The sequence below is a fragment of the Cricetulus griseus genome, chromosome 3 (assembly GCF_003668045.3).
Source record: "Cricetulus griseus strain 17A/GY chromosome 3, alternate assembly CriGri-PICRH-1.0, whole genome shotgun sequence".
Lineage (NCBI taxonomy): Eukaryota > Metazoa > Chordata > Mammalia > Rodentia > Cricetidae > Cricetulus > Cricetulus griseus.
In genome coordinates this window covers 80389517-80401811 of record NC_048596.1, presented here as the reverse complement: position 1 = coordinate 80401811, position 12295 = coordinate 80389517, and the positions used below count along the sequence as shown (strand labels likewise).

General features: G+C 37.5%; 1 protein-coding gene across 1 annotated transcript in view; it reads left to right on the top strand.

The window, feature by feature from the left end:
* The window catches only part of LOC100770874 (ATP-binding cassette sub-family A member 3-like), a 113621-nt gene that overhangs the window by 30787 nt on the left and 70539 nt on the right, over positions 1-12295 (top strand). The window contains exons 12-13 of the mRNA XM_027410318.2: positions 11554-11708; positions 11907-12062. Coding sequence (XP_027266119.1) covers positions 11554-11708; positions 11907-12062 — 311 coding nt within the window. The remainder of the gene's footprint in view (positions 1-11553; positions 11709-11906; positions 12063-12295) is intronic.

The window sequence follows — 12295 nt, the reverse complement described above, 5'->3', positions numbered from 1 at the left end:
TCCTGAAGCCGACATCATTGTAATATAATTAGTTAATTCACTCAGTTCTTAAAATACAAATCATTTTATACCATTAGATTAGTGCCTGTTTCTATGTCTCAGATGCTTCAAGCCTACCTTCCTTTTGAGTGTGGCATTCTGAATGATCTTCCAAGTCCCCACTTTTGAAAGTTTGTATTCATTTTTTTATTGGTTGCCCCCAACTTTGCTTTACTTTCTATTATTCTCTCCACATCACAGGAAACCATTATAATTTTCTTGGTGTGCATTACTCTCCACTGTGAATGCATACCATGAATATATATTAATTTGTTGAGAGTATTTCAAACACAGAGCTAAATTAAAACTTTTAAAATCAAATATCCCTATATGTATAATCTATATTCTATCATTCTAACATTTTACTATACTTTTTACATACCTATCAACCCATTTAAAATATTTCAGTTAATTGTAGATATTAAATATTTTTTCATTATGTAATTTAGACATTTTCTTTTGATAAAAATATTTCATAATGTATAAATTTTGTTTTATATATATATATATATATGTGTGTGTGTGTGTGTGTGTGTGTGTGTGTGAGTGTGTGTGTAGCCCAACTACCTCTTAAGATGGGGAACAATACCCAGAAAATTCTCTAATTTCTCAAATAATCCAGTTAAAAATAAACCCCATTCTTAATTACTTATTTTGTGTGCCTGGGGAGAGGCACATTGGTGCCATAGCACACATGTAGACATCAGAGGACAACCCTAGAAGTTCTCTTTCCTCCCCATGGGGCTGGTAGTTGGACTTAGGCTGTCAGGTATGGCAACAAGTGCCTGAACCATCCCATCAGCCTAAGAATTCTACTATTAATTCATTTCAACCAATACATTTCATATGATCCAATATCTTTATTTCATTAATATAGAATATTATCATGCAAGGTATTGGGATATAAACCCAAGGTGAAAGGATTGGCCCAAAGTCCTTACCTCCAGGGATTGTATATTGGATGGGAATGTGGATGAGTAGACAGGAGTTTTATAATGTGGCTTGAGAAACAGATAGATCTCAAAGGGGGCGCTCTACCCTGGTAGTCTTGAATAATTCCTGCTTAGGGAGGTAGGTAAGTGGGAATGATATCTAAGTCTGGAAAAAGATTTTAAAAAACCAAAACAGAAAGAGTGATGTATATTATAAGGACATACAGGGCCTGGGAGTAAGAACATAGAGACTATCATGTGGCCAGAGAAGAGAAAACGAGTGAGGAAAAGAATGGCAGAAAGAACATGACAGTGTCAGGTGAGATCCCAGGGAAGGGCTGAGATCTCTAGGGCATGCCAGTGGGTAGGGCTTCTGAGACAATGAGTGATGCAGATTGAATGTTGTTGAATTTCCCCTGAACCTCAGTTTAAAATCCCTTTCTGAACTAGTGTCACATGACTATAAAGGAATCACTGCTATGGTTGACAGTAGTATAGTATCTCCTACCACTCACTGAATGTTCCTGTATCTGCTGTCTTGGGACACACTCCATGTGTTACAATGTCCATGGCACTTGTCCACAAAGACACATCCTTGTCCCAGAACTATGACTGTTGCTTTATAAGGCAGAGATTCTCAAATGGCCTTAAGCACAATGCAGTGACTAGTGCCTTGTAAGGGCGAGACAGCAAAAGAGGATGCACAAAAGAGAGCCTGAGATTCATCAGTGGAGGCAGAAGAGGGACTGACACTACCACAAGCCAGGTAATGCTATCTGACACTATAGCATGGTTAAACCAAGACGTGTTACATTCTTTTATGCTGTGGAACATTTGTTTAATGGCGCAAAAATTTGTTGCATTGTTTTATGTTGCATTCTTTTATGTTTATGTTGTTTAACTCTGTAAAGCTGTGTTACTTTGCCTGTCTAAAACACCTGATTGGTCTAATAAAAAGCTGAATAGCCAATAGCTAGGCAGAAGAGAGAAATAGGTGGGGCTACCTGGCAGAGATAATAAATAGAAAAGAAGGAGAAGAGGGAGGATTTAGAGAAGGTGAGGAGGATGCCAGGGTCCATCCACAAAGCCAAACAGCCATTCATCCAGCCATGGAGTATGAAGTAAAGAAAGGTATATAGAATAGAGAAAGGTAAAAAGTCCAGAGGCAAAATTTAAGGCATAATTTAAGAAAAGCTGTCAAGAAACAAGCCAAGCTAAGGCCAGGCATTCCTAAACTTAGAGTAAGTCTCTATGGATTTATTTGGGAGCTGGGTGGCAGGCCCCCAAAGAGTTAAAAAAAAGATCAGTTTTCCTCTGCAGCTTCTATTGGAGTCATGCTTTTTTTGAATTACTGTCACATGAACTTTAATTTTACTCCAAAGGAAATCTTTTCAAATTTCTTGTAGGGAAGGTTATTATTATTAGACCCACTCTGAATTGATTAGATGGTGATATCTTTGAAGGAGATATTTGATGGATATATATATATATATATATATATATATATATCCAAGGAAAAGAAGCAACTTAGGTGTGTATCAGTTGATGAATAGATAAAGAAAATGTGATATACAATGAAATACTATTTAGCCATAAAAAGAATGTGAAACTCTGTCATTTGTGGATAATGTGGACAGGAATGGAAAAATCAAGTGAAGCACAGAAAGACAAGTATTGTACAGTTAAAGTAAGATATAGAATAAAAATTGATATCATAGAACTTGAGAGTAGAATTGTCACTATGTGAGGCTGGAGAGCAATGGGAAGGGATGGATGGGTACACTGGATTAATTGTTACTAAATTAGTTAGATAGAAATAAGAGGTTCTGTGAGTTATTGTACAGTAAGAAAGCACCTATATAGACCACAGTAGTTTCCATATATTTAAAAAAAAATCTGGAAGAAAGGATTTAGAAAGCTTTCAACATCATATAATGCATTCATGCACTTGAAGGATCACATCTATATTTACCAATGATGTAACTCTCCAGGTTCCTGGTGGCTTTCTGCATCCCATAGGTACAACTGGCCTCTACCGGAAGTGTCCCAGAAAAGGCAGCATTTACTGAACACTTCTCTTAAATAAATGACTTAATGATGCAACTCAAAAGTTCAAAAACAAGAACAAACCAAACCCAAACTCTCTAGATGGCAAGAAATAATAAAAATCTGAGCCAAAATCAATGAAACAAAAACAAAGTAAATAATGCAAAGGGTCAATGAACCTAAGAGATGGTTCTCTGAGAAAGTAAACAAGATTAGCTGGTTGTTGGCCCAATTAACCAAAAGAATGAGAGAACCCAAATTTACAGAACAAGAAATGAGAAAGGAAACAGACATCATAAAAATACAGAATTTTATAATAGAATACTTTAAAAACCTGTACTCTATTTTGGAAAATCTTTTTAAAAAGGATAAATTTCTTTATTAAGTCAAACCAAGAAGAAGAAGAAGTCTTGGTTTAATCAAATTAAACCAAGAAGAAGAAGAAGAAGTCAACAACCTAAACAGACTGAAAACAAATGGGGAGACTGAAACCGAATTTTAAAAAAGTAAAGCCCAGAATGAATTCACAGCAGAATTCTATCAGACTTTCAAAAAAGATCTAAAGCCGTCTTTTTTTAAACTCTTAAAAAAAAAAAAATAGAAACAGGCTGGGCAGTGGTGGTGCACGCCTTTAATCCCAGCACTTGGGAGGCAGAGATAGGCAGATCTCTGTGAGTTCCAGGCCACCCTGGTCTACAGAGCAAGTGCCAGGATAGGCTCCAAAGCTACACAGAGAAACTCTGTCTTGAAAAAACAAGAAGAAGAAAGAGGAGGAGAGGAGGAGGAGGAGGAGGAGGAGGAGGAAGAGGGGGAGGAGAAGAAGAAGAAGAAGAAGAAGAAGAAGAAGAAGAAGAAGAAGAAGAAGAAGAAGAAGAAGAAGAAGAAGAAGAAGAAAGAGAACTCTAAAAACTGGTTCTGTGAACAAGTATTACTGTAATACCCAAATCAGGTAAAGACACAACAGCAACAGAAAAAAACGCCACAGGCCAATATCCCTGATTAACATAGAATTTAAAATGCTTGCAACCAAATAAACCCAATAAAATACTTGCAAGCCAAATACAGACATACATCAAAAATATTGCCCAGCATAACCAAGTTGGCTTATTAAAAAAATTCAGGAGTAGCTCAACATATGCAAGTCAATAAATGTAATAATCCCACATACATGGACTTAGACAAAAATCACTTAATTATCTCAACAAATGCATGCTGGGGAATAGTAAGGTGGACTTTTGTTTATGCTGCATTTGTTTAATTCTGTGAAACTGTGATTCTTTGCCTGTCTAAAACACCCGATAGTCTAATAAAGAGCTGAACAGCCAAGGTGGAAGCAAGGATAGGCGGAGCTGGCAGGCAGAGAGGAAACAGAAGGAGAAATGAGGAAGAGGGAGCAACAAGAGAACAAAGAGAGGAGGCCAGCCAGCCACCCAACCACGGAGTAAGAGTGAAAGTAAGATATAAGAAATAAGAAAAGGAAAAATCCCAGAGAAAAAAGGTAGATAGGATAATTTAAGATAAGAAAAGCTGGCTAGAAACAGGCCAAGCTAAGAATGGACATTCATAACTAAAAATAAGCCTCTGTGTGTGATTTATTTGAGAGCTGGGTGGTGGGCCTCTCTCAAAAAGCAAAAGGAGTAAAACATTTCACACAACAAATGGAGAATAATCTTTCAATAAAATCTAACACATCTTCCTGATAAAAGTCCTAGGGAGTGTAAGACTAAAGGGAACACAGCTAATACAATAAAAGCTATAGATGAGAAATCTACAGCCAACTTCATCCCAAGTAGAGAAAATTTTTTTTAAAATCCCACTGAAATCAGGAACAAGGCAGGACTTTCAATTATCTTAATTTCTTTTCAATATTGTGCTCAAAGCACTTGCTGGAGAAATAAGGAAAGAGAAGTAAATTAGACAGATACAAATGGAAAAAAGGAGTCAAAGTGTCTCTATTTACAGATGATATTATACATAAGAGATTCCAAAAATTCTACCAGAAAAATTGTGAAAAACAATCAACAATGTCGGTAACATGGTAGGATACAAAATCAATACATATAACTGTGCCCCAACAAAGAGTAAGAGAACATGGACACACACTCATTTTCAATAGCTTCAAAGAAGATAAAATATATATGAATAAACATAACCAAGCAGGTGAAGGACATCTATCTACATTGAAAACTTTAAACCTCTGAAGAAAGAAATAAAGACACGAGAAAATGGAAAGACATCACAGACTCATGGATTGATAGAATTAATATTGTGAAGATGGCCATTCTACCAAAACCATTCTCAGATTCAGTGTAATCTCAATTAAAATCTCCATCTTATTCTTCAAAGAAATGGAAAAGCTACCCTAAGGTTTACATAGAACCACAAAAAATTCTAGATAACAAAAACAATCCTGATCAAAAAGAACAATGCTGGAGGGATTTAAATTCTACACTTGAAGATATATTACAGAGCCATAGGAATAAAGACAGTATGGTGATGGCACAAAACATGTGAAAAAATTTGAAAGCGAATAGAATTGAAGATCCAAACATGAGTACAAGTAGTTACAGTCATCAGATAGTTAAACAAGTTGCAACTGTAATTAGACCCAAATCTATCACCAAGCACAAAAACTTAACTCCAAATGGATCAACAACCATAATGTGAAACCTGAGACAAGTAGAAGAAATTATAGGCAGTACCCTATATGGTATAGATCTAGGCAAGGACTTTCTAAAAAGGACTCCATTTGCCCTGGAACAATTGATAAGTGGGACATCATAAAACTAAAATACTTCTGTACATAATAGGAAGAAAATCAAGTGATAAGGAAGCCCATAGAGTGAGAGAGAATCTTTTCCAGCTAAACATCTGAAAGAAGATTAGTATCCAGGAAATTTAAAGAACTCACTGTTGGTGGGATTGCAAATTGTTTCAGCCACTATGGAAATCAGTGTGGAGAATTCTCAAAAATCTAGACATGACTGAACTATCTGTCTCAATTATTTAACTCATTGGCATATTCCCCAAGGACTCAATATCCTACTCCAAAGATACTTGCTCAGTCACATTTATTGCTACTCTAATCACAATAGCTAGGAAATGGAAACAACCTAAATGTCCTCCAAATGATAAATGGATAATGAAAATGTGGTACATATACACTATGAAATACTACTCAGCTGTAAAAATAAACAAAACAAATTAAAATGAACTTTGCAGGTAAATGGATGGAACTTGAAATGATTATACCAAGTGAGGTAACAGAGACCCAGAGAGACAAATGTGGAATGCTGTCTCTCATCTGTGGTCTAGCTCCAAAATTTCAGGTGTGGGTAAATAACCTGGAGTAAATGCAGGTACCAGCAAAAAGGGACTGTGGGGGTAGCAACAGAGAGGAGACTATCAGAGTACTAGTGATTTGAAGGGAGAAATGAAAATGGAGGTGAGAAGGAAATCAGTACAGAGAGGGGGAGTGTAAATTAACAGTAAGGATTCTGAAAGCAACCCCACAAGAATCATATCATTTCTATTTACCTAAAATTACATATAGTACATACAAGTCTGTATTATACATATATAGTATAAATGAAATTTCCCACCAGGACTGACAGTGTTCCCAAAAGAGACATAGACTATGTAACAGAAACCCCAATACCAAACATGAGAAGCCCCTTTTCAAGTTGCTCACTGGGCAAATCTAAGAGACTTCACAAACATTATAGGCTATTGTTGTTGCCTTTATTTTTCATCCTAGGATTTGAAGGTATATTTCTGTTCCTGATGATGCCATACACTTCAGACACAGGATTCTGAGGATCTGGGCTAGATGTCCCCTGAAAGCATCCTCCCTGAGGACCAGCCTTCATGGTAACAGAAGATGCCATGCAACCCCCCAAAGGGTGAAGCAATCAATAGTCCTCTCCAGCTGTGATACCTATGCACAGCAATGACCAACACGGCAAGATAACACAAAGGGTGCAGTAGTGGCATGTATGCCTTGGCAGCAACCAACAGCTCACTAATTAGGCCCAAAGCCTGCTCACCAGGGCTAGTGGGGTCATGAATCTTGGAGGAGAGTCCACAACCACAGCTTTACCAAACCATCACAATTCCTAAATATGTTCTAAATATTTATCCTCATAACCACAGATACATGTAGACCTCCCCCGTTATCAAAGAAACTTCAATAGATAGAGAGCATTCCAGAAAATTACAACTGACCAAAATCCAGAAAACAAGTAAGTGTGTAGTGCCTAGCTCAGCTGACACATCTATAACACAGCTCCTACACCTAAGTCTCAGGGAACATCAAGGAAGAGGTTGTGGAAAGATTTTAAAAGCCAGAAGGACAGGAAGTCTAATCTGAGATTATGTCTCCTAGAAAAGTCAGGGAAGCTATACCCATGAAATCTGAATGACATGGTTGCCTAAAGAAGACCCAAACAGGAGGGAAACATGGAAAGGGAAATCTCACAGGGCCCCAACTATACACAAAAGAACTACAGGCAACTAAGGAATGTCAAGAGAGGAAGAAATAGTCTTCCTCAGGGAAGAACATCCTAATTGGCTGTACATTACCTGAAATCATAAATGTACATGAAACATTAATTATACGGACTAACAAGGCTGGAGTTTCATATTTTACAATACATACATACCTTCTTATCAACAATTAAAAAAGAGATCACAAAACTGAGAGTAAAGGGGGAAGTAAATGAGATGATCAGGTGGTTATATTTTTCAGTTTGTTTATATGGTGGATTACATTGATGGATTTTCATATGTTGAACCATCCTTGCGTTCAAGTAGGATGAAGCCTACTTGATCATGGTGGATGATTTTTCTGATGTGTTCTTGGATTCCATTTGCTAATATTTTGTTGAGTATTTTTGCATCGGTGTTCATGAGGGATATTGGTCTGTAGTTCTCTTTTTTAGTTGTATCTTTGTGTGGCTTGGGTATCAAAGTGATTATAGTCTCATAAAAAGAGTTTGGCAATGCCCCTTCTGCTTCTATTATGTGGAACAATTTGAGGAGTACTGGTATTAGCTCTTCTTTGAAATTCTGGTAGAATTCTTCAGTGAAGCCATCTGGCCCTGGGCTTTTTTTGGTTGGGAGGCTTTTGATGACTGCTTCTATTTCATTAGGGGTTATAGGTTGATTTAAACTGCTTATCTGTTCTTGGTTTAATTTTGGTGAGTGATATCTATCCAGAAAATTGTCCATTTCCTTTAGATTTTCAAATTTTGTGGAGTACAGGTTTTCAAAGTATGACCTGATGATTCACTGGATTTCCTCAGTGTCTGTTGTTATATACCACTTTTCATTTCTGATTTTGTTAATTAGCGTGCTCTCTCTCTGCCTTTTGGTTAGTTTGGATAGAGGTTTGTCTATCTTGTTGATTTTCAAGAAGAACCAACTCTTTGTTTCATTGATTCTTTGTAATGTTTTCCTAGTTTCTACTTTATTGATTCCAGCCCTCAGTGTGATTATTTCCTGGGGTCTACTCCTCCGTGGTGAGTTTGCCTCTTTTTGCTTTAAAGCTTTCAGTTGTTCTGTCAATTCTCTAGTATGACTATTCTCGTTTCTTCATGTGGGCACTTAGTGCTATGAACTTTCCTCTTAGCACTGCTTTCAGAGTGTCCCATAAGTTTGGGTATGTTGTGTCTACATTCTCATTAAATTCTAGGAAGTCTTTAATTTCTTTTTTTATTTCTTCCTCAACCCAGGAATGGTGCAATTGGGTGTTATTCAATTTCCACCAGTTTGTAGATTTTTTGTAATTTGTATTGCTGTTGAATTCTAACAAACTGAAAAGGAAAAACCACATGATCACCTCACTAGATGCTGAAAAAGCCTTTGACAAAATCCAACATCCCTTCATGATAAAGACCTTGGAGAGAACAGGAAGAACAGGAACATATCTAAACATGATAAAAGCAATATGCACCAAACCAATATCCAACATCAAACAAAATGAAGAGAAACTCAAAGTGATACCTCTGCAATCAGGAACAAGACAAGGGTGTCCACTCTCTCCATATCTGTTCAATATTGTACTTGAAGTTCTAGCTGGAGCAATAAGACAAGAAAAGGAGATCAAGGGGATACAAATTGGAAAGGAAGAAGTCAAATTTCACTATTTGCAGATAATATGATAGTCTACATAAGTGACCTAAAAAACTCTACCAGGGAACTTCTACAGCTGATAAACACCTTCAAAAGCAGCAGGATACAAAATTAACTCAAAAAAATATAGTCCTACTATATACAGATGATAAATCCAATGAGAAAGAAATCAGAGAAACATCTCCCTTCACAATATCCACAAGCAACAAAAAATATCTTGGTGTAATGCTAACCAAAAAAGTGAAGAACCGGTACAGTAAGAACTTTGAGTCTTTAAAAAAGAAATTAAAGAAGATACCAGAAAATGGAAAGATCTCCCATGCTCTTGGATAGGTAGAATCAACATAGTAAAAATGTCAATCTTTCCAAAAGCAATCTACAGATTCAACGAAATCCCCATCAAAATCCCAGCACAGTTCTTCACAGATCTTGAAAGAACAATACTCAACTTTATATGAAAAAACAAAAAACCCAGGATAGCCAAACAATTCTGTACAATAAAGGATCTTCTGGAGGCATCACCATCCCTGACCTCAAGATCTATTATAGAGTCATAGTTCTGAAAACAGCTTGGTATTGGCACAAAATAGACAGATAGACCAATGGAATCCAATTGAAAACCCTGATATTAACCCACACATGTATGAACAACTGATTTTTGACAAATAAGCTAAATCTATACAATGGAAAAAAGAAAGCATCTTCAACAAATGGTGCTGGTGCAACTGGATTCAGACATTCAGAGGATTGCAGATAGATCCATATCTGTCACTATGCAGAAAACTTAAGTGCAAATGGATCAAAGATCTCAACATAAATCCGGCCACACTGAATCTTCTAGAAGAGAAAGTGGGAGATACCCTTGAATGGATTGGTACAGGAGACTGCTTCCTGAACATTACACCAGTAACACAGACATTGAGATCTACAATTAATAAATGAGACCTCCTGAAACTGAGAAGCTTCTGTAAGGCAAAGGACACAGTCAGCAAGACAAAATGGCAGCCCACAGCCTAGGAAAAGATATTACCAACCCCACATCTGACAGAGGGGTAATCTCCAAAATATATAAAGAACTCAAGAAGCTAGTCTCCAAAACATCAAACAATCCAGTTAAAAAGTGGGGTATAGAACTAAATAGACAATTCTCAATAGAGGAATCTAAAATGGCTGAAAGACACATCAGAAAGTGTTCAATATCCTTAGCCATCAGGGAAATGCAAATGAAAACAACTCTGAGATACCATCTTACTCCTGTAAGAATGGCTAAAGTCAAAAACACCAATGACAGTTCATGCTGGAGAGGATGTGGAGAAAGGGGAACACTCCTCCACTGCTGGTGGGAGTGCCAACTTGTACAGCCACTTTGGAAATCAGTATGACGACTCCTCAAGAAAATGGGAATGAGTCTACCACAAGATCGAGCAATTCCACTCCTAGGCATATACCCAAAAGAAGCACATTCATACAACAAAGACATCTGTTCAACGATTTTTATAACAGCACTATTTGTAATAGCCAGAAACTGGAAGCATCCTAGATGCCCCTCAACTGAATAAAGAATAGAAAAAAATGTGGTACATTCACACAATGGAGTACTACTCAGCGGGGGGGAAAAAAAAACAATGGAATCTTGAAATTTGCAGGAAAATGGATGGAACTAGAAGAAATCATTCTGAGCGAGGTAACCCAATCACAAAAAGACAAACATGATATGTACTCCCTTATATGTGGATTTTAGACATAGAGAAAAGGATTACCAGCCTACAGTCCACACTGCCAGAGAAACTAGGAAACAAAGATGACCCTAAGAGAGACAAACATTGTCCCTTGGAGAAAGAGAAAGGGTCAGGATCCCCTGAGCAAATTGAGAGCATGGGAAGAGGGGGAAGGGAGCTAGGAGAATGAGAAGGGAAGAAGAGGAAGGATACAGAGGTCATGAGGGAGCAGAAAGGTTGAGTCAGGGGAAGAATAGAAGAAAGGATATGTGATAGGTAGGGTTTTAGTTGCAGGGGGGGTGGTAGGGGAAGACGGGAGGGAGAAGGGAACTGGGATTGTCATGTAAATCAATCTTGTTTCTAATTCAAATTAAAAAATGATAAAAAAGGGGGAGGGGGAAGTAAGTGGGAGGGGTTGGAGGAAGGAACGGGAAAAGGAAATGCTGAAATTACATTTTAATTCCAAAACCAAACTATTTTCAATAAAGAAATACAATTAACCAGAAGGAAAAGTCATTTCTTTCTCCATCATCACTAGATCATGACTGTTGACACCATGTATCTCTGTGGGAGGCATTGTTGATTTTGCAGGATCCATAGACTCTGCAGGCTAGGCTCTAGTGAGCAGCATGCTTTTGTGTGCTCTTGCTGCAGCTAAGCCATGCCATGTCTTTGCTTAATTCTAGGTTTGTATCTTCCTACCAGAGGAAAGGTCTTTATTAGTGGATATGACATCTCATCTGACATGGTTCAAGTTAGGAAAAGCTTGGGCTTGTGTCCCCAGGATGATCTGTTGTTCCCGATGCTGACAGTGTTAGAACACCTTTATTTCTACTATGTGGTAAGCACTTCCTTTCTGCACTCTTCATATCCTCCAGGCAATGTGAACAAGGATGTGAAGCTTTACTTTCATCAGAAGTTCATGCTGGAGGCACCAAGAGGGGCGAGCATATGCAGGCAGCTCTGTTAAAGCCCCAATGTAGAAATTTTCTAAGCACATGGTTAAAAATACTGCATAAACCTTGGTTCCTCTTTTTAGATAAAAGGAATACGTTCGAAGAAAAGAGCTAGAGAAATTGATGAGATGCTCACTTCTTTTGACCTGCTAGATAAAAGTAATACTTTGTCAAAGGATCTTAGTGGAGGAATGAAGCGCAAACTCTCCATCATTATAGCTCTTATAGGGAATACTAAGGTAAATAACAGTTACAATGAATTCTTGTAAGGCTGATAAGATGGTTCCATGATAAAGTACCTGCAGGGTATATGGAGACCTGAATTTGGATTCCCAACACCCAGGTAAAAGTGCCAGACATGGCCGTAGGTGTCTATAATCTTAACCTGAAGATGGTATGGAGACAGGCAGATCCCCAGAGCTTACTGTCCAACCAGTCCAGTTCATCAATGAATTCTGGGTTCAATTTGAGT